This window comes from Coffea arabica, chromosome 8e (assembly GCF_036785885.1).
Source record: "Coffea arabica cultivar ET-39 chromosome 8e, Coffea Arabica ET-39 HiFi, whole genome shotgun sequence".
NCBI lineage: Eukaryota > Viridiplantae > Streptophyta > Magnoliopsida > Gentianales > Rubiaceae > Coffea > Coffea arabica.
This window is the reverse complement of record NC_092324.1, coordinates 51,388,584-51,411,268: the sequence shown is the minus strand read 5'-3', so window position 1 is coordinate 51,411,268 and position 22,685 is coordinate 51,388,584. Positions and strand designations below refer to the sequence as shown.

At 37.7% G+C, this 22,685-nt stretch overlaps 3 protein-coding genes across 3 annotated transcripts; 1 reads left to right on the top strand and 2 right to left on the bottom strand.

The window, feature by feature from the left end:
• Window positions 1–2,294: 2,294 nt before the first annotated feature.
• Window positions 2,295–4,017, bottom strand: LOC113703315 (protein ROH1A). The gene has a single exon (XM_027224641.2). The coding sequence runs from the start codon at window positions 3,776–3,778 to the stop codon at window positions 2,435–2,437; it is 1,344 nt and encodes a 447-aa protein (XP_027080442.1). The 5' UTR covers window positions 3,779–4,017; the 3' UTR covers window positions 2,295–2,434.
• Window positions 4,018–12,932: 8,915 nt separating this feature from the next.
• On the top strand, window positions 12,933–15,495 carry LOC113702872 (uncharacterized). The gene is made up of 3 exons (XM_027224030.2): window positions 12,933–13,098; window positions 13,195–13,324; window positions 14,551–15,495. Exons 1-3 carry the CDS (start codon window positions 12,966–12,968, stop codon window positions 15,302–15,304), a joined length of 1,017 nt encoding a protein of 338 aa, XP_027079831.1. The 5' UTR covers window positions 12,933–12,965; the 3' UTR covers window positions 15,305–15,495.
• Window positions 15,496–18,512: 3,017 nt separating this feature from the next.
• On the bottom strand, window positions 18,513–21,732 carry LOC113704386 (heat shock protein 83-like). Its single transcript, XM_027226272.2, has 4 exons — window positions 21,471–21,732; window positions 21,202–21,343; window positions 20,421–20,701; window positions 18,513–20,296 (listed from the first exon to the last, which is right to left on the bottom strand). The coding sequence occupies exons 1-4, from the start codon at window positions 21,609–21,611 to the stop codon at window positions 18,749–18,751; spliced, it is 2,112 nt and encodes a 703-aa protein (XP_027082073.1). The 5' UTR covers window positions 21,612–21,732; the 3' UTR covers window positions 18,513–18,748.
• Window positions 21,733–22,685: the final 953 nt, after the last annotated feature.

Here is a 22,685-nt window from a genome sequence, read left to right as displayed (position 1 = left end):
TGAGCTAAATGCATGGGCTGTGCATGAAAATTACCTATTTGTATGGGCTGTGCTCAAAAAGATCTATTCCACGATTAATTACACGTTGCCCTCTTGGGGTTCATTTTTTATCTACAAAGAGACAGACGGATAGACAGAGTCCTTAACATCGGAACTTAGTAGTTACTACTTACTAGTACATATACTTAAAAAGGGATCGAAGGGGAAGCAGCCATAATTTATGTGGATCCTCGTCCTCTTTCATGTATCATCATGATGAATGGATATCCAATTGGTTCATGTTGTTTTCCTTTGCTTTAATTTGTTCATGCTGTGCCATTCCGCTGCCTGTGGTTAACTTCCAACATATCCAAAACTAGTTATTTTGTCCGGTACTTATGAGCTTCATGGCAACTATTGGCACAAAAGTTAGTTTCTGAAACTAATTTGTATTAGGGGTGAAAACTATCCGAATCGAGATTTGGTTTAACCGAGTTGAGTTTCAATTTAGTTTTATAAAGTTTGAACTCGAACTCGACAAACTTTCAATGTATAGTTTGAGGTCGAACTCGAATTTAAATTTTTTTAAAATAATTATTTTATTTTTAAAAATGAACTAAATAGTAATTTTTCTAAATAAATAATCAAATATTAGAGATATATATGTAATTTTACTATTAAAATAAAAAATAAATAAATATATATATATAATCGAGTCGGCTCGTGAGCTAACAAACTGAATATCTTTAAACTCGAGTTCAAACTTGTGTTCGACTTGATCCATTCGAGTTCGATATTGACCGAATTCGAGTCGAACTCGAACTCGAGCTGCTCATGAGCGATTTGTGAGTTATTTGATTTGTTTGCAGCCGTAATCTACACCAATTGATACAAACATTAATCATTCTCAATTTTCTACGGGTTTTGGAATCAAAACAAATACTGTAGAAGATATTAGATGTACGTGGAATGTCATGCAAACTGTTTCAGAAATGTTTTCCAACCATGCGGATGACAAAAACACATACATACATAGATAGACACACACACTAAGGTTCCGTTTGATAAAACTGAATTCTGAATTCTGAATTCTGAAATCTGAATACTGAAATAATTAATTTGCTGAATTTTAAGTACTGAAAAGAAATATATGAATGTCTGAATTTTAATGTTAAATCTATTTATACTGTTTGATAAACATTTATAACTGAATGCTTAATAAGTTAAATTTGACAAATTTGCCCTTATATCTTTTCATCCAAAAAAGAAATAGAACCTATAATTTAATTAGTTACAAAGGTTAGGTATGAAAATGACAATATTTATTTTTAAATCAAATTAATATAAAAGATGAAATATATTATATGAGGAGTATGGAGAAGATGTAAAAATCATTCAAAAGGGAGAAAAAAGAAATAGAAAATCATTAGATAGAGAATATTAGATTGTTTAATTAGATAAGAATTTTGAACATAATTAACAAACAATGGTAGATTTGGTAGATAAGATTAGGCAATTGAAGTAATTCTATTGATTCTTATCAGAATTAAGCATTTAGTTAGGATTCTTGTGCTGAAAAAAATACACACAAGTTCAGCACTACTTAACAAGTTCACCAAATGGATTTTCATTTATCAAACGCTCAAAACATCTGAATATCTGAAAAAATTCAGATTCAGCACTTTTTTATGTTATCAAACAGACCCTAATAGTTTAGCACATCCCATTTGGCCAAAGCTTCTGTACATTCTGTTTTATGAAGCATTTGTCCAAATGTCATGAACAAGTAACAGTGCGTAAAACAAGGATGCCTCCAATTTAGATCCACCAAGAAGGGGCAGTTAAAGCTCCCTAGAGAATTCAGTTAATGTTAAAATGAAACCCTTTTTTTATTCTTGGTTGAGTGAAAGAATACATGGTGGCACAAGATTCCAAATTGAATGACGACGACTCTACTCGGAGGGTGATTCATTTGGGCTAATTAGTGCCATCAAAAATTGGATAAATTTATGTATGCATTGTGAGTGCAGATATTTTGTTTAGATTGTCAAGTCTGGATAATATCACAGATATACAAAACACAAATTTCAGGGTTGAACAAAGATTACATGCCATCTATTAATACCTGCTAGTACAAGAAATATTCTTGCATTAATAGTATCTAAAAACAATTAATCGGATGATTCACTTCACCACCAAAAGAACCAAAAAGTTGGAGGTGGCAGCAAGAGCATCAAGGCCCCAGTTAGTGCTGAAGAGTCAAATATTGGGATCAATCAGTATGGTACTAGCACTTCAACCAGAATCAGCTAACCTTTTCAAGAAAAAAAAACTAGTATCAAACCTTTTCATGATCAACGGGGAACCAACAAACATTTACATATTCAACTGGGGAAGAACATTTGAATCTACTAAACACGCTCAAATCTCAATTGAAACGTGCCTGCCTACACTCTCAACATGGAACTGGTGTGGACATTTTACCAACTTGATCAATAACATCAAGAACCTCAGCTCTGCTCCTCACAATCCGATGAAACACCTCTCTAACCTGTTGCTGAAGTGGCACCAATCCCTCCTCCATCTTAAGGCAAATGTCCGCCATCTCCGCTACCTGCACCGCCACCTCCTCCACCTTTGCATCCTCCAACGGAAACTGAAAAGAATCAGCAAATTCAACCAGGCTCAGCGCAACCTTCTCCATCCTCTGCATCTCCTCCAACAATCCAGCAGTGCCTTTCTTCTCCTTTTTCTTCCATTCCTCTCCAATTTTCTCCTGAAGCCCAATCAACGGCTGAGCCCAGACCAATTGCCTGGGCACGGGCAAATGGGTGGCCAGCCCAGTCCTCTCCTGACAAGGGACCGCGGCCACCAGAGACCACATCACGAAAACCAAAACCGCACTCATAATATATACCGGAAGCGCCAGCCCAGCTGCCTCCGCCCCACGTGGCGGCACCAGATTAGACGACATGGCTTGGATCTGTTTGGCAGAGGACCAAGACTTAGCCACGGACCAAGACAGCGACCGGAAAGTCCCGGCAGTTTTATCCTTGGGGTTATGACCGTAATTTGCAGCGGCGCCACCACCACCACGGCGACCAAAAGACCAAGCACGCTCCGTGGCTTTGTGACTGCTGCTGTTATTGCTTTCTTTGTCATCAAAGGCCATGGAAGTGAGGAGAGTCGAGAGAGCCCTTTTGGCGCGTCTGACCTGGCCTTCTCCAATGGGACGTTGCTCGAGGGCGGTGACGGCAATCTGAGCGAGGCTTTGCCAGTGACGGAGGAGCTCGATGCCGTGAGTGACGGCGTTGCAGACGTCAAGGGCCTTTATGGCCCTGTCTAAAAGATCAGGGATGAGTTTGTCGAGAGGAGGCTTGCAGAATTGGGAAGGATCACGACCCATGATGAGAACGGCTTTGAACTCCGCCTCGCAACAGAGAAAAACGTCGAGGAGCTTGCGAAACCAGGAGATGGAGAGCATGGGTGGGGGCGGTGGTGGGCCGTGGTCAGCGGATGGAGAATCCACGGAAGTGGAGGATGGCTGGTCAGTGTTAGTATCATTGTTGTTGGCGTGGTTTTTGGGGGTACTGGAGACAGGGGCAGGGGCATGCGCGGGAGGGGGAGCGGGAGCGGGGCAGGGGGTGGGGGTGGGGACGGGGAGGAGGTCGGACAAACGATCAGCTACGTGTTTTTGGAAGAGTTCGAGGTCTTCGAGCTCGAGGTTGGGGTCGGCAACCTGGTTGCGGCGGATGCTGATGCGGTTCAAGAATGAACCCTGGTTGTCGGTGGCCGGCATCTTTTGAATGCTCGATGATGATGCTTACAGGGGCTGTTTTGCCTGTGGAGATTATATTTCAGGTTTTGAATTTTGATATAGGGAGAGAAAATGCAGGGAAGGAAGGAGAAGGAGATGGAGGGGTTGGTTTTGGCAGTTAATATTCGGAGAGAGAGATAGCGGAGGGAAGAGAAGTGAAATGAATGGATGGAGAATTGCCTTCTTGTTTTTGTCGGGTATCAGACCATTTCTTCTTCTTCTTTGTCTCGACTTTGGACATTGACTGGGTACTTCTTTGTTTTCTTATTTTCTTTCTTTCTCCTCTTTTTTTTTTTTTTTTTGAATTTTCCGAAGTAAGGAAATCAATGAGCGTCCGACAGTCTTGTCATTAATTCGTGAGTATTACAAATGATTTATCTCGTTTCTTATTTGTTGAATTTTAGTGCCACTTCTTGAAGTTAATTACATATAAATAATTTTTTTGACATTGCTTAATGTTCCATATATGCAGCACCACGTGCGAGGAAAATAAAATTCGAAAATTTTGACAAAATGCCTTAACATTTCTTAAATATTATAGCAATGTGTTGGCTGTTGAAGTACATATTTTGACACAATAGGTCGTGTCTTCGAATTATATTATGGGTGTAAAAATTATATTGATTGGTAAATAAGTGACTTATATTCTTTTTTTTTTCTTTTAAAAATTGTCTTATAATCTATAAACATATCATAATTAGTTGTGGTGATTGGGGCCGAAATTATTAAAATCACCCACAAAAAAAATGTATCTCTATTGTTTTCGAATTTAAAAAAAAAAAAAGAAACAGACAGAAATGTACGTGTGTCTATAGGTCTTATTCTATTGCAAACATGAAATCATCATTTAATTTATTTGAAATTTCGTTTCCTTTTCCATAAGTTATTAATAACATTGATCACGACCCGCCTCTGAATTTTGCGCTTTCAATAGGCGAATTTCACTAATATCAAAGGTCACTAAATTTGCCGGGCAGCTAAATGACTTTCAAGTAACTATATAAATCCTACGTAACAAAGACACTCAGGAAAATGGTAAAAATTAGCAGACGATATTTGCAAATTTCAACATTTCATCAGCACAGAAAGTCACAAAAGCCAAGGCGTTGAATGCGTTGTTATTGCCAGATGGACAGTGTTCGCGTAACGACGAATTCAATTGCTTAAAAAAGATCTACACATGCACTAGCCAAAAAAAGATTCTAAAGCGAAAGCCAAACAGGAGATGTCAATTTCTTGTGGTCGGGGATGGAATGTCCATCTACTTTGACTGAGTGAATTGAATGGCCAAGGCCTTCCAATTCCTGTAACATCTCCCGCACGATCCGGACTTGGGAGTTAGCAGTTGGACGACAGGTACTCGACGGTTAAAGCCGTGAACTTATTGTTGCACCATATCATGTCACATGCTTAACCAACAACCCTTTGGGCTATTTTTAAATTTTTGTGGGGGTGAAAATTTAAGAATTTTAAACCTTATCTCCTATCAATATACCATTATACATGATTTCTTCTAAATTTATATGTGTGCGTATTGCATCGTTGCACCCTGGTTCGGCGGTAGTTCGATCCCTGTCAGATTCTTTAGATCCCATTGGACCTCTTTCCCCTTAATATAGTCTGATCCGATGGTGACTAACGCCCCATTCCAATACTAAATTACTAATACTAATAAACCTTAATAGATGCTAGAGTCCTTTAAACTTAGATTGTAGCGATTTCAATTTGTTAAAACTATGGATTGGATGATGTTTTATAAATTTAAGGAACAGTTCTCATAGCAAATATTGAAGGCGATGGCTTAAAAAATTCATTTTGGATTCATTGGTTAATCATGACTTGAAAACTAATGGCCAAGATAGCATATGATTATCCTGAAATACTATTGAAGGCGGTGGGAAGGCACTCTTAAACTGTGAATTTGTTTTGTTCAAAATAACAGGCTCCCTCTGTCACCATGCTTTTACGACCATTGACGTATAAGAATTGGGATAAACAAGCACAAGGTTGATCAAGATTGTCTTATAGCTATTAAGATAATTATGTTTTATCAAGAAAAAAAAGAGATTAGAGATAATTGCACCAGCAGGTGGGGGGAATATTCATAGATACAAGATCACCAATCTGGCAGACCACAGACAGAAGTGGCTTGAGCTACAGAATAAATTAATCAGCAAAGGGCAGATTTTGGGGAGCTGAATCCATAGACATGGAAAGCACTATAGACCAGACGAAGTTACAACATAAATTATTCCTCCCAATGATGATGATCACTTGGTGGACCCTTATATTTCGCAACCGAATTTGACGGCGTCAATTTACCATGTAATCTCTCAAAGGAGTTATCCAGGCTAATCAAATCAGATTAACTTAATTGCCGGGAAATTTTCAAGTTAAAAAAATTATACTCAACTAGTGACAGTGTTCAGTCAATTAATCACACACTACTAATCACCAGTTCATCAGCCTCTCTGGCCTGAATGACCAATTTTGTTAAAAGGATTTGCTCACATGGATCTGTACTTCTTTGCTGAACATTTGCTTCAATCTCCCCACGAGCACCAAGTAAGTAATAACTTGGAGTGGATTATCCTGCTATTTTAGTCACATGCTGTTTCTCATTTGGATCATCATTTTTTTCAAAAAATTTTTACGTTATCAATTACCTTTTTACTTTACATACATTAAATCGTTGTATTACATTTTTTTTATAAAAATTCTAAAAAATTAAAATTCAAACGGGTTCTAAATTACCTCTCTAGTCATTCATGTTTTCAAAACTGTTTACTTTTACGTTGATTAATGTCAATTACCAACTATCATCAGCAGTGGCCAACAACATGAGCGAAACATCAAAAGTCATTTGGCAAATTTGTGATAAGAGTTGCTGCAATTTAACATGAGTGAAACATCAACTCAAGTTTGTTTCAGGCAAAGATAACAGTCTAATACTCCATTCAAGGCCCCCTGGTTTACCCCTTTTCTTTAATTTATTGTAAAGAAGAAGTAGGTGTAAAATAGAATTTATCGTATAAAAAAAAAATTAATATTCCATTCAAGTTGGTTGCACTAGCGTACAAAGGAGAGGAGTCGAAAGTCAAAGACTTTTGAAGCTATTGACCTTGACCCGAAATACAAAGCTTAGGATCCCATGCGATCTCTTCGTCATTCGACCTTCCTCCTGTTGTAGAATTCGTTTTTCTGATTTCCTGCGCTAAATCCTTCGGGGGTTTTGGATAATGGGGGTGAGCTGTGAAGTGGGGGCCATGGGACCTTTGGAGATTGGCAGGATATGGTCAATGGTCAACGCTCCACTGCAGTGACGATCGTTCTGACCTTGTTTCTCTTTTTCCATTTTCTTTTCTTCTATTTCAGTCTTGACCTTGTCTCTCAGGACTCAAAAGAGTCAAACTTGTAAAATTGGATCCAAATTCCAGGCCAATTTCAGGCCGTGGATTGGTTCCGGGAATAATTCGTTGTCTATTTACAAATTCTAAACACTAGACGAAGTCTTTTTTGTCATCATCGGCTTAGCCTGCAACATTTGCTCCACCAACAAAGCCCACTGGACCATTATTTTGTTTCTCTGCTAAAATAACCAAAACGGTCAAATGAGACAGCATTTGATAGATAGAGAACAATTAAGAGTCCGTGCTGATGTGATTAACCATCCACGACTACGAGCAAGGAACAAAGATTTACAACTATTGTAACTACTTGTAATCAATTGGGTTTTCTAAAAAGGATAATATGATGGAATGAAGCCCCGTTTTTGAGTTTCAGCAATGCAATTTTTTACGCTTCCGGCGAGAATTTCTACTTTTAACCCGTCGACGGAGAGAGTCTTAAACAATCTACACCGCATACTTCAATAAACCAGTTTTGGTGGTTAATTTCATAGTCGAATGACAGAAGCGGCAATTTGATGGTTCGGAATCTAATTGGAGTATTGATTATCTTAATCGTTGTCCCAAGCCTGGATCATTATCATTAAGGCCCGTTTGAGCTTATGGTGGTTCATCAAAAAACACTGCAATTAGTAGAGTTGTTTATCAAAGTACTTATTAAGTGTTTAATCATATTGTTTGGGCCCATATTTGCACGAGTACTTTTTCAATTTGATAATACGTGAATTTGAATTTCTAAAACATATATTTATCTCTTCGTTTAGTTTAAAATTTATAATAGAATTGATAAAATTATTTTTTTTTTTTTTTTGAAACATAAAAGTTACTCTTAAAGCACAAATTTTAACCTTATGCCAAAAATGCTTTAACGGCCAAAAGATCTACTCGCAAATTTTAGGATTGATGCTCACCAAACACGTTAAAACTGCTTTTAGCTTCCAAAAATAAGACAACTCCAAATGGTGTCAAATAATACCAAACCCAAAAAAAAAAAGAAGAAAATAGAAGAAATTCGGATACCGAATTAACTATACATTTAAATTTGTTAATTGCTGCCACGTTCAGGATTCGATTTCTGGGCTTAGCAAGTACGAGCGGGAAGGGCGAGGGGACGAGTAGGAGGTAAAAGATTTAAAAAAAAGAAGAAGAAGAAAAGAATTGATGTCTGTGTAGTTAAGAGGTGACAAATTGACGAAGAAAAACCATGAGCTTCCATTTATGGCAGCAGTTAGCATCTTTAGCTACCACTTGAGGACGTTATTAGCGTAAATCATGATCGAGAGCATTAGTTGCAGCGTCGTCAACTTTACCAAGGTTTCTTCACATTTGAGCCTCGAGTTGTCCTCCTCATGATGATCCTGCAGGGAGAAGTACAAGGTCATCTAAGAGTACGACAGTAGTAAAATCGATCTTGAGTATATTCTTGGAAATGTAAACCTTTAATTGTTTAGAACCTCAAGAGCACCATTAGTGTCAATACTACCAAAACATGAGCTTTGGTGGAATCCCAGCTAGCACGTCAAAATTGAAGCATAAGGACAGTTTTAAGTGATGTTACTTCTGTCTTTAATTTAATCAAACATGATATTAGGGGTCCAAGTGTGATTAGATTTAAGAGATGAGAAACTTCTAATGAAGGGAAAAAAAAAAGGGTTATGTGATTAAGTCGCACTATTATTGAAAGCAATAAAAAAGGACATGCAGTAGCATCATAGAGGACGGGGGATTTTTATAATTGAATCAAATTAGAGGCTGTTTATGTGTTCTTGGTGGAGACATTTCATCCACGAGCAATTAACCAGCCTTGCTTTTGTGGGAATAGTCTCTGTGTCTTTTCCCACTAATTATCTTCTTAATCTCAAGGTACGTAGGCCCAATCCCCACTCCATTGCTCCCCCTTAAAGCTAAGAATAATCATTCTGCTTTTCCATTTCCTCATTAGCAGTCTTTTTTCAAATGATAAAAGTTTTACTTTCAAATTCAGCTTCCTATCCATCCCAAGCAAAATCACTAATTCTCACATCAAATATGGTGAATGATTTGCATCAATCAACAGATCCCCCTCCCCCTTTGCCAATTTCATCATTCTTTTCTCTCTTCTTTCCTCCTCTATATTAAATTGTTGTGGGTCGACGTAAATACGTATACATATGCACATGTAAAACACGAGCTCAATAATATAGTAGTAGTATGCGTGTATACTCAAAGTAAATGGAATACCATGCACGTACGTTTGTGATGCTCTAACCGCCTTGCTTGGAAGTAGTATTTCATTAAGTGGAAAGTTTCAAAATCTGAAGCCTTGAAATTCGTTTCGTGTTATGCTGCACTTATATGGAAATTTCAAGGGCCTTCAATTGCCAATACTAGCTATCACCTATTCAAGATTGTAAGGGTGACTAAAAGCAGTTTTAGCCAAAAATCACCTTTTGGAATAGGAAACGGCCAATTTGGTGTTGGTGATAATTGGGCAAGGGGAAAGCGATTTACCTTCTCAGGATCCACCTTGCTTCTTTTGGCGACTCCCAGCTGGACTCCCTTGAGAACGATAGAGATTGTTAGCAACTTGCGAAATGATCTTAGAAGATGGAGTCCGATCGAATTGCTATATTTAAAAATTTTTGTAAAAAAAAATATATTATAATGATTTGATGTTTGTAAATCAAAAAAAAAAAAGTGATTCGAAAATGTGTCTGCGGTAAACTATTACTACTACGTATGGGACAATGCAGTCGTATTATCTGGGTTCCACGGAATCGCCCTCTTCGAATCATTTTTCCAGGGTCTAAACCCAAAAAAAAATAAAATAAATAAATCCAATCTCTTGACTCTTGGTAGGATAAGGGACTTTATTTTTTCTTGCAATATAAATAACATCATAAGTTTACTAAATAATAAAATCTGCACTATAGCAAAAATTACATCATACATACGCACATACAACAAGCAACCGAAGCATGGATAAGATGGGTCAAGAACATTTACAAATCTAATCATAACACTGCGACCCCAAGAACATTTGCAAATCTCTAATCGTTAGATCTACTGATTAACTAACTGTTCACACTCACATGTAATTGTCAAATCCGACGAAGTAGATAATATTTGACAACTTAATTTGAAGAAAATTCATGTCTAATAGATTTGAAAGCCAAAGCAATTACCGAAGCACGAATAAGACAGGTCAAGCAACCAAGCAATTGATCGTGGTGATTTTGTAATGCACCCACACATTTTAGGTTAATCTATATTATTAGGACATATCATTCATTTTTTTAAGAGTAAATTTTATATACACTGTCAGTGTATATACTGTCACGATTGGATTGATGATACTTGAGCAAATTTTAAATTTTAAATTCAAATTTTGCACATGTGTCATATATTTAATGGTGATAGTGTATACACTGACAGTTTATATACGATTAATCATCTTTTGAAACGTATAAGCATCTCAATCATCGAAACACTTGGAATAAGAGTAGTATTACAACCTCTAGACTTTGTAAACTATAATTAATGATTTAATGAACCGAAAGATAAATGCCGCCGAAAAATCCATCCACCGGTAGCCTTAACGAACACACAATCGTTCAATTATGAGGACACTTGCAAATAGTAATGGCTTTCTTTTCTCTCCACAATTATTTGGGACGACAAATTATGTAGTGGCTTTCCTTTTCTGTTTCCTCCTTGGCACGGCAAAAACTTTGAGAGGTGATTCGCTGTTCAATATTCCTCAGCGTCCATGGGGACAAGATTTGGATTCACCGGGGACGGCACTTTTTAACGCAATCTTAATCTCTTCTACTCAAGGGACCGACCAATATCGTCTGCGGCCGTGTGATGAAAATATATATATATAAAGAAAGAATATAAATTACCCCGCTTTTCAAAAGTTTATTTTTTTGAACGGGAAAAAAGAGATTATGAATTCAAAATCTTTTATTTATCAGCAAAAAAAAAATCACGCGAAACTTTGATTTGTTCCATTTGGAGTACGAGACTTTCGATGCATGAGCTACGATGAGTAATTCATAAGGTACGTTTCGTTCAAGAATCTTGAATAAAGGATGACGTTAAGTTTTGGCTAGCTAGTTATTAATATTTGCATTCGCAGCTCTTCAACGACAAACTTCACAAATAAAAAGTCTAACAAAATAAATGCCGAAAAATGATAGATAAATAGAGGGATGGATCAGCCGAAGTGCTTGATTGAACTCCAATTCTTGCAGACAAAGGAAGGATAAACTTCCGTTAAATCCATTCAGGTCCCAGATTTGTCCTCTACAAAGTAGCAACTAAATTATTTTGAAGCTTTTCTCGTCAAATCAACTCTTGATATCATGAATGACCGGAAGAATCATGACTGACAAGATATAGTCCTCATCGATCGGACACCCGCACAATATGGGGAAAGCATTCTCAGTTTGCTCATGAGTGTATCATTGAACTGAAACATAATTGAAGTTTGTAGTCTGATTTTCAGAACTAATAGCTTTATTAATTAGTTGACTATTACAGTGTGATTATTGTTAACAAACATGATAATCGTTCAAAAACATGCGGCGACAACGAAATAATTAAATTGTCAGGGGATATTTATGCAATTTCACATCTTCTGACTATGCTGTTCATTTTGGATCGAGATGCATAAAAGCTCTCTGAAGAAGTTGCTAGGCTTTGTCAAGTATATTAGAAGGGATCCTGGTTCTCTTCGGAGGAAGCAATGTATATATATATATATATATATATGGGAAGTTTACCATATTGCACATTTATTGATTACCTGATAGAGGAATCAAATTAATAATGGATTCTCTACCCAGTATATAGGAGTGCTAGATAGGTCTAGAAGGCCCATACAGGCGAACAGAAGACAAAGTCGTGCAATATTCTCTTTTGCATGTGAAATTGTTGAGTGCTAGGATTGTCAGAGTACGCAGGAACTCAATCGTTAAATATTCTTATTTCGACTTTATTAATTAACTGCAGTAATTTTTCATTACTAGCTTGATCAGTATACTATTTCAAATGAAGTAGAAAGCTTTCCTCGGTCCTCAGCCAACACTTCAGTAAGAGCTGTGAAAGCCTGCCCAGAGAGTATTATTAACTTCATTATGATGGGACATAAAACTTGATCTCGACAGATGAGCTGATAATTAATGGAAGCAGCGTCACCATTTTGACAAATCCATCAAGAAGAACGCGAAATTTATTGAAGAAACAGGTTAACTAGCGGTTTTTTTCCCAGTAGAGAAAAGGTGGAATTTAAAGAGCGAAAAAGAGCAAAGAGGATTTAAATTCAGGACCCTTGAGAACGAGCATGCCCTTTTTTTTTTTTCTTTCCTGGGCGATTGAGATGTGAAAGAAGACGTTGGTTAGGAAGGGCGGGGATGGCGGAAAGGGGACTAAATATGAATGACCCAACAGACCGCATGGTTCAGAAAAGAAATGAGGTACGTGAAGTTTGTTACAGAATAGTACTCCTACTACTACTACTACACGTCTACGTAGAAACTCGAGGGGGAGACCATCATATATATTAACATTACAGGAAGGGTTTGATGGAATGTCGTTTTAAGGTTAGATGGGAACATGGGCCCATTTTCTAGGGATTCTTTTCACTGAGGATGTCGGTTCCCTTGTATTGCAGTAGTAATCCCAATCCAACATATTTAAAGCTGGATTAGAGGGTTCTCTTTGTTTAGCGTTCCATCCATCCATACATCACAAGAATCTAATTGCACAAGAGAGAATATATGGGGCACCATTCTTGCTGCAACCAGCAGAAGGTGAAGAGAGGCCTTTGGTCACCTGAAGAAGATGAAAAGCTCATTAGATACATTACTACTCACGGCTATGGCTGCTGGAGTGAAGTTCCTGAGAAAGCTGGTCTCTCTTCAGCTCCCCTTGTGCTCGCATGTTCCATTTTACTTGTGGCTGTAGTTTTGGTTCTTGTCACGTAATGTTTACATTTGATTATTCCAGGACTTCAAAGATGTGGAAAGAGCTGTCGCTTGAGGTGGATTAACTACCTGAGACCGGACATAAGAAGAGGAAGGTTCACTCCCGAAGAGGAGAAGTTGATCATCAGCCTTCATGGGGCCGTTGGAAACAGGTTTTTAGTGATCACTTGTAAACTTAGTAATTTCTATTCCATCGGTTTGCAATCTTAGTTAATGGAGTAAATTTTTGTTCCAAGAAGTGTTAATGAAGGGAGGGGATGGGAAGGAGGACATGAGAGGAATGATGATGGTGAGGATCTTCCTTTCAGTACTAGAAATGAGGAACTTCTTCTGACAATGGAACTATGTCAAATTCTGACATAGCTAATAAGATTTCTAGCGTTTTTACCCCATTGTTTCTGATGAATTAAACTAGGATACAGTAGATAACGTGTAATGGAATCTTTTAGTTTGAGATGTTACCGGCATTCAGCTGTCCAGTTGAAGACCTCATCAATTCTTTGAGGCATTTTCATCTGTGATGAACTGATCTGCACCTACGATCAGGTTTGAGCAAACTGGCTTCAACTTGAAGCACAGATTTCACTCGGACAACTTCCCATTCTTGATTTGAAATGTTCTTGTGTTCCTTCTTCATGAACTTAGGCTTGTAAATTAAGTGTCGGAACAAGTTTCTAGATGAAGTTCCAAGAACGTATATTTTCATGTAGACACATTGTGCCAAAAGACACTACAAGTTCGCTTTCGGAGTAGTTTAAAGGTATCAATTGTCAACTTTAAATTTGGAAGACGTTATGTAGGCAATGTCAACAGTTGAACTTCAGGTTTTCAGCTGAAAGTACAAGTCTATTCTATGCACTGAACTTGTGCTATTTACGTCGGGGTTTTTCCTTCAGTCTACCTGTAATAATACAACTTATTCCAGCTACTACATGAGATTGCTTCTGACTCCCTAATTTCTCCTCATGCAATAAATGCTAATATTACATGGGATGGGAGTAATACTCAAAATGTATCTCACTTTGCGAAAAATCTACACTATCACAATCATGCATAGTTCCTTCGACCTTGGGATTCTACCTACTCAGAAGAATGTGTCTCCTCATCCCTGTTCAACATATAGTAACCAACACTTTTTTAAAAAAAAAAAAAATACAGTAACCAGTTAATTAGCTAACTTAGGATTGCCTAATATAAAATGATAACTTCTTCCTACATTTGATGACTTGTGTGAATCTCATTGTCGCATGTATATTTATAAATCAGTTGATGATTTTATTTACGTTTGTTTTCTTGTTTTTTTGAGTGCTGTCCAGTTTATTTTAGATACAGTTTTTCTTTGTATTAGCTTCTGATAGCAAGGAGTGGAATTTTGCAGATGGGCTCATATAGCAAGTCACTTGCCCGGGAGAACAGACAATGAAATAAAGAACTACTGGAACTCATGGATCAAAAAGAAAATACGCAAACCATCAGCAGCAGCAGCTCCACCAAACATCTCAGCAACTAGTACAGATCATCAGCAATCCGGCCAATTTTTCTCTTACAACACAAACCAGCTAGACTTGATCAATCAACAAGACTTTGCAATGAAGCCACAGAATATTCAAGATACCTTATTTACATCTCCACCCTTATTCATGTTTGACACTTCTAGTTCTTCATCGGTGCTACAAGGACTAACTGGTGATGGTAGTAATGCTGATCGAATGGTGCCGGATCACGATCAGCTCTTTCAAGAAACGGCAGGAGTACTGAATTCTTCAATCTGGCCACAAATGAACCAGCATCACCAAGACCATCAATCAACAGTACTGGTCCAACCAGCATCTTTTACGCCTGGATTGGATTCAATTAATTATTTGCCGCCATTGATCGATAACGTCGAAAATATGGTGCATATTGATCATGTGCAATCTTGTAGTAATATTAATAACGTGGAGGGAGAAATAACAACACTGGATTGCCTACAAAGGCAAGAGCTAAATCAATGGGTTGAAACAACACAGCAATGTCCTAGCTACCTATTTTGGGACCAAACTGATGATCAAGGACCACTAGGCGGGGATGAATCATTACCATCTTCTTCGTCAAATATGGGAGCTATGCTATCGTATCCTTCACCTCTGTAAATGGAAAAGCTCGTGATGATGGTGAAGAAACCACCTGTCTTTGGGGAATGCTGGCTTTTTTTTTTTTTTTTTTGGTTTTATTTTTTTTCCATTCACGTCGGATGATTTTTTTTTTTTCCCTTTTAAAATCGTGTGATAGCGGAATTGGGACGAGAATGTGTTTATTGATGTTTTCTGGAAAGCAAGAGAACTCTGAGAAATAAAGAATACATGCTAATTTATGATCAACGGGCACTTCTTCTCATTTTACCCTGTGTCCAATTGGTGATAGTACAATAATATACCCAACTCGTCAAATGTGGAATGATATTTTAATTTATGAGCTGGCGTTTTAGTTATTGATTGGGCTCAGATAAATCTTCTGCACTATAAACCGCACGGGGATGTATATTACAATTGGTCTCCATCTATAAAATTGAGAATATATTGTGCTTTTGGGAATAAAAATGATCTTATAACATTTGGAATTATACAATATTGTTCCCCGTCTTTTTTTAAAAAAAAAAAATTAAATGTGTTTGATATTTTTCCTATTCATAAATGGTCTGGAGAAAAACCAAATAGATTATTTTTTTTTTCCTCAAGAAAATTGGTCCCAAATCACAATGGTAGAGGGAAAGGAAAATGATGAAACAAATAGGTATGTTGGACATGACATGTCCGTACAGTTTCATACGTGCATGTACCTGCTTACATGGGGAGGGCACGCATTTGGTAAACTGCGTCGTATCTGTCCCTGCACTGTGATTTCTGCTTTTCTCTGTTAAGTATCTCACATTTGGTGAGGATGTGTGAGTTTGATCAAGCTTCGTTCATCGATTCAGGGGTTTCGTTAATGTTTCTCAAGTTAACTTACGTATATTGTCAGTAATATGGAAGCCTAGAAAAGGGCAACCCCAAAAATAGTTGATTTGGTACAAAAATTCAAATTATCCAGGGTACGTACTTTTGTCCTGTCGTCCATGATATTATTGTTGTGGAAAGAAAACTTTTTGAACGGAAAATCGGGCAGGGACAATCATGACTATCCTGGACGGTTCACGATTATGATCGGCTAAAAAAATGTAAGGATTAGATCATTGCATGTATATATAATGCCGTATGTGAAACTCATAAAAATTTATTTTATATTTATTTTATATTAAAATGAATTACACCTTAAAAAAAGGTATATACATCCTGTAAAATTGAACAAAATCGACGGTTGTCCTAACAACTGTTCATGCCTCAAATACTTTTGAAACTATTTCTCAAATGATATATTACTTGAAGAAACTTTTCCTTCAGAGATATGAATGGCGAAGGAGCTTACACCTGTTCTAGCAATAGAAGCTTTTTTCACTTCCATTATAATTGGATGGTACCAGGTGGGTGGCATGCCATGATGGCAAGACCAAAATATATATCTATATTAATTAACATTTTTTTGGGTCCAATTTAAACTGATTGATCTCAAATCCATCCGTGTCGATCTGTGGTTTGCACCAATTCTGAAATGGCCTTGGAACCAACGGGTGCCGTTCATGGTGAAGGTGTATCTGAAGTCTTGCCAGCAAAGGACCTGCCTATAAACTTTCAACTTTCAGGGAGGGCTGCCGACTCTATATCTAACAACAAACAAATACAAAACCATAGGTTCAAAACTCGGTCGAAGCTTTTTCATGATGAAGGAAGCTCCATTTTGGACTGAGCTTTAGTTACCAGAGTCGAAACCATGGCAATTAATTTCCCTATATTCTAATCGGCCACTTATACCTGAAGCTTATTGAAAGATGTTTGAATAAGCCCTTCTCTTAATTTATAGTGCAGTCTGTTCAGGCTTCCTCATCATTTCTTAATTGTCACCCCGCGGGATTTGTTGACATGCATGCTTCCTTTTGTTGGAGTTTTGCTTTCTCATGTGGTACTTAAATGGCCGCCGTCGTCTCGGAGTACCAACCGTTGCATCTTCTCTCTTTACACAAGGATACGCCGACAAGTGCAGCTTCAACTTAAATTATACGACTTCAAATTAAAAGGGAGTTTCGAGTTCAATTCAGATTCGGCCCAATCTCTAATTAAATACATAATATTTATTCTATAATATATATAATTATAAATTATAGATATTATTATTGTTGTTATAATCGTATACAAGCCGCATTTTAATCAAGTTTGAATCAATCATAATCCCCCAAACTCAACTCATGTTTAATTTATATTTAAAAATAAATCAAATATTAACATCCAAACTCTATCCAATCCAATTAAAACTCAAGTTCCATAGATTTTTTTCCACTAGAGTTCGGACTGACCCATTCCATTATACAGACAAGCTCTTGACTGACCCAATCCATTAACAGCTCTCAGCCATCCAGACAAAGTCTATGACCCAAGTCTTGGGCCTTCGCAAACAAAATTCCCTAAAATCCTATCTACCTAAACCGGCAGTGATCCACAAAGTATAAAAGATCGAAATATAAAATTCCCCACATCGTCAGAATTGAAAAAGATGTCACTCTTGTTTTCTTGGTTAGGCATTCTCCTCCTCCTCAAATCCCCCAACTACTGCCAAAATAAAGTTTGATCTTCGTCCGACGGCCACAGAAAAGGAAGGACAAAGAGGACGAAACTTCGAGAGCTTAAAATGTCCCAGAATTGACGTGCCAGAGAACTTACAATCGTCAACCAAACCGCGTCGCATTTCAAGCGTACCAAATGTCAAAGAAACAAATTAAAGAGTTAAAGAAGTAATTTAGCACGAACACAAGGGTGAAAAAACACACAAAAAGCCACTCCTCTCAACGCAAAACTAATACTAACAATTAAATTAAGCAAATAATTCTCCTGATATCTTAATCAAGGTGATACAGATCCTCTGTTTTCCACCCAGAATGCTAGTTTCGAAGATATGAAATCACTTGCACATTTTCCTTTCCAGGACGTGGGACTGGAAACTCAACAAGAACAATCTTGAGATTAATTTGTGTCCTTTTTTTTTTTTTTTAGACCACCCGGTATCCGGAGCCGCTGCTCCGACTAATCCGGATTCGGTCTAGATTGCGCCCGCAGAGTCTGACTCTTGCTTGGAATAAAGCCTGGCCCTGGGCTATTTGAACTTGGCGCTCACAACGAGAGTCGAACCGGGACCTCGTGTAACATTCACAAACCGCTTACCACTTGTGCCCAGCCACTGGGTTAATTTGTCTTTTTTCGAAGGGAGACAAGATTCAACACAAACCCACAACATGCATTTATATTATATTATATATTACAATGGGTAATCATTCAGAAATATAGCATCAGCCAGCAAGAACAGAGGACAACTTAAAGCACAGAGCTAGTAGAGTAACCATAATGCTACTAAAGAAACTACAGGAGGGCTTTAAGAAAAGAACAACTCTACCAGAAAAGCCACTGTTGCATGAACTCCACCATCTACTAACATCCGCAAACAACTCTCTTTCAGTCAACTTCCTCCATTTTACTCTCCTCATTGGTTTCCTCCTTCAATTCAGGCATGTCAGCGTCATCATCGGTCTCATTTTCCTCGATGCTAAGCCCCAATTTCAACATCCTATGGATCCTTGAACCAAATTGGTTTGGATCATCAAGGCTGAAACCAGACGTCAACAAAGCAGTCTCATAAAGAAGCAGCACCAAGTCTCTAACTGATTTGTCATTCTTATCTTCCTCGGCTCTCTTCCTAAGCTCCTTAATGATTCCATTGTCAGGGTTGATCTCCATTGTTTTCTTGCTTGACATGTAAGCGCTCATGCTGGTGTCCCTTAATGCTTGAGCCTTCATAATCCTCTCCATGTTTGCTGTCCAGCCATATTCCCCAGTGACCAAGCAGCAAGGAGAATCAACAACCCTGTCAGAAACCACCACTTTCTCAATTCTCTCTCCAAGAATATCCTTCATTACTTTGCAAAGATTCTCAAATGACTTTTTCTTCTCCTCCCTTGCTGCTTTCTCTTCCTCAGACTCATCGAGCTTTAAACCTTCCTTTGTTACAGAAACAAGTTTTTTACCATCATACTCTTTCAACTGTGCAACAGCATATTCGTCAATGGCATCAACCATGAAAAGCACCTCGTATCCTTTCTTTTTAAGCTTTTCCAAGAATGGAGAGTTCTCAACAGCCTTCTTGCTCTCGCCGGTTATATAATATATGTCCTGCTGCCCTTCCTTCATCCTTGTGACATAGTCCTTCAAGCTGGTCAACTCATCCCCACTCTTTGTGGAGTAATACCTGAGAAGATCAGCAAGCTTTGCCCTGTTTTGGCTGTCTTCATGAATACCCAATTTGAAATTTTTGGAAAAGGCGTCATAGAACTTAGCATAATCCTCTTTGTTCTCTGCAATTTCAAAGAACATCTCAATGCACTTCTTGACAATATTCTTCCTGATGACCTTCAGGATTTTGTTCTGTTGGAGCGTCTCACGAGATATATTTAGTGGGAGATCATCCGAATCCACCACGCCTTTAACGAATCCAAGGTATTCAGGAATGAGCTCCTCACAATTATCCATGATGAACACCCTCCTGACATAGAGCTTGATGTTGTTCAACTTCTTCCGTGTATCAAAGAGATCAAAGGGTACCCTCTTTGGAACAAACAGAATAGCTTTGAACTCCAGCTGTCCTTCAACAGAGAAGTGTTTCACAGCAAGATGATCCTCCCAATCATTTGTTAGGCTCTTGTAGAAGGCAGCATACTCCTCCTTGGTAACCTCTTCAGGCTTCCGAAGCCAGAGAGGTTTCTGCTTGTTAATTTGCTGCCATTCATTTGTCACCTCCTTTATCTTCTTCTTTTTCTTTTTATCCTTGTCTTTCTCCTCATCTACTTCTTCAACTTCTCCTTCCTCGTCCTTCTTGGTTTCCTCATCTTCATCATCACTGATCTCTTTCTCAGTTGTCTTCTCAACCAAGAGATAAATTGGGTAGCTAATGAATTCCGAATGCTTCTTCACAAGGTCCTTAATCCTCCTCTCTTCCAAGTATTCCAGCTACACCAAATTGTCCAAACAAATGATGATAGATCAATTTGAGATGATCAATATCAGCCGTAAGTTTTGATAACAAAATATGATACTAAAACAGTCCAATCAAACAGTTGCAAACATCACCTACCTGATCCTCCTTGAGGTAGAGGGTGACTTTAGTGCCCCTGCCCAGTGGTTCTCCGCTGACATCCCTTGTCACAGTGAAGGATCCACCTGCTTGAGATTCCCAGACATATTGTTCATCATCATTGTGCTTGGTCGTCACAACAACCTTCTCAGCAACGAGGTAGGAAGAGTAGAAACCCACACCAAACTGCCCAATCATGCTAACATCAGCTCCAGCCTGCAATGCCTCCATAAACTCCTTTGTCCCAGACCTTGCAATTGTTCCCAAATTGTTTACCATATCTAATTTTCAAACAAGAACACGTGCCCCATTAATTTCTTATCCACCATCTAAATTGATTGGAAATGAAGCACTTGCACATATTCAGTCAACAGCACATCAATTTCGTTAGTCGTAACTGATTTATCAATAAATCAGGATTGCCTTCAATCTCCACACATTCTGTGCCCAACTTAATGTAAAATACATGCATGAATAAGTCAAGCAAAATCTCTGTTAAATGTTCGCAGAACGGCACAAAAATCAAAATTGATGAGTAGGGACCAAACTTTACGGAGTTATTCGAAACGTGAGAAAATATCTAAAAAGATGTTTCTGTCCTTTGCTAGCAATTTAAACATTACGAAAATTACTATTGACTTGATGAATTTTTCTACACAACATGCTTGATCATGCAAAACATGAAAGCTGCAAACTGATATTCACATACCAACACTTCCGCCACCCTAAAAAAAAGTCCGAACATATTTCTTATGAAATTAAGGCTGCGGTGATAGAATACCTGATTTGGTCATGCCGACGCCACTATCGATAATGGACAGAGTCCTATTAACTTTATCAGGCACAATCCTAATGAAGAGCTCCGGCTGCGATTCCAACTTGCTCTTGTCCGTTAAGCTCTCGAATCTGATCTTATCCAAAGCCTTCACCACACCAAAACAAACATAATTACTCCGATATCTTGCTACTAGTACTTCTGTTAATATCAGCAAAACTTAACAAAAATTATCTGAAGGAAAAAAAAATGGAATGCAATCGGCGAATGCTTACGTCAGAAGCGTTGCTGATGAGCTCACGTAGGAAGATTTCCTTGTTACTATAGAAAGTGTTGATGATAAGACTCAAGAGCTGATTAATCTCCGCCTGGAAAGCAAACGTCTCAGTTTCACCCGCCATTTGTACATCCGCCATGGCCTAGTGATAAGATTCGGCTTCCAAATATATATATGCTGTGCTTTGTTTTTGTGTGTGTGTGTGTGTGTGTGTGTTAACTGGAAGATATGAGTGAGCGACAAACGATAAAGGAGAAGGAAGCAAGAATATATACGGAAGAGGAAGTCGGTTCGGGAAGAATGTGGAGCGGTGAGTAAGGAACAGAGTCGGGGATCCAGTTTGGCGGTTCTAGACTTCTCTTCTCTTTCTTTTCCTAATTTGCCCTCTCATTCAACTATCTTTTTCTTTTTCTTTTTTTTTTCCTATGGATTGTTGGAATGTGATTTATAAGTGGTTTTTCTCATTTATGGATAAGATTGGTTCCCTAATTAAATAAATCAAGCTCAACTCTATTTCTGTTTCTTCTTTCCCTAAGGGAAAAAAAAAAATTCGTTTGAGCTCATATAAAGTAATGACCGCAGTATAGATACAGAACCATTTCTATATTCGTATACAAGTTTGTTTGGATGGCTACTTTTTTAAATTTTTGTAAAAAAATGTACTGTAATAATTTAAAAAAATAATTAAAAATATTTTCACGAATAATGTAAAAATTTTTTGAAGAAAGATTGCATTCCAAACAAACTATGAAATTAATCCAGAATCATCTTGTGCATTCGAGAAGTATTGTTAAAATTCATAGACGAATTAGGATAATACCATTGACATTTTGTAAAAGAAAAATAAAACAAAACCCATTCTATTCATGTTAGATTTAAAAAATTGACATGCGCAAGTGCTTTTTCATTCCTCCTGATTTCTGATTCCATATTCTCAGCCATCCTCCCTTATCTCGTCCAGTTCATTTCTCTTTTTCTTTGTTGTATTTCAATGTTTTTTTTTCTCCCTTTTTTTTTTTGCCTCGGACCAAAAGAAAATTGTCATGTTTTTTTGCAAATAGAACGTATGCACAATATTCAACTTTTGACTAAAATAAAATCTAAGCTGAATTCTTTCAAAAACTCTTCCACTTGTAAAATTACTATTGCGTAATGCCCCTACTAGACAAAGGTATGATCCCCATCCTTGGTCCAAGAAGTTTTTCCTTTCATC

What these genes read in the sequence shown, in the direction of transcription:
- LOC113702872 (XM_027224030.2), top strand. Translation starts at nt 12,966, where the DNA reads ATGGGGCACCATTCTTGCTGCAACCAGCAGAAGGTGAAGAGAGGCCTT. An exon ending in TGAAGTTCCTGAGAAAGCTG is followed by an intron (nt 13,099 to 13,194) that starts GTCTCTCTTCAG and finishes TGATTATTCCAG; the next exon opens with GACTTCAAAGATGTGGAAAG. An exon ending in CATGGGGCCGTTGGAAACAG is followed by an intron (nt 13,325 to 14,550) that starts GTTTTTAGTGAT and finishes GGAATTTTGCAG; the next exon opens with ATGGGCTCATATAGCAAGTC.
- LOC113704386 (XM_027226272.2), bottom strand. Translation starts at nt 21,611, where the DNA reads ATGGCGGATGTACAAATGGCGGGTGAAACTGAGACGTTTGCTTTCCAG. An exon ending in TCATCAGCAACGCTTCTGAC is followed by an intron (nt 21,344 to 21,470) that starts GTAAGCATTCGC and finishes GGTGTGGTGAAG; the next exon opens with GCTTTGGATAAGATCAGATT. An exon ending in TCTACCTCAAGGAGGATCAG is followed by an intron (nt 20,297 to 20,420) that starts GTAGGTGATGTT and finishes AATTTGGTGTAG; the next exon opens with CTGGAATACTTGGAAGAGAG.
- LOC113703315 (XM_027224641.2), bottom strand. Translation starts at nt 3,778, where the DNA reads ATGCCGGCCACCGACAACCAGGGTTCATTCTTGAACCGCATCAGCATC.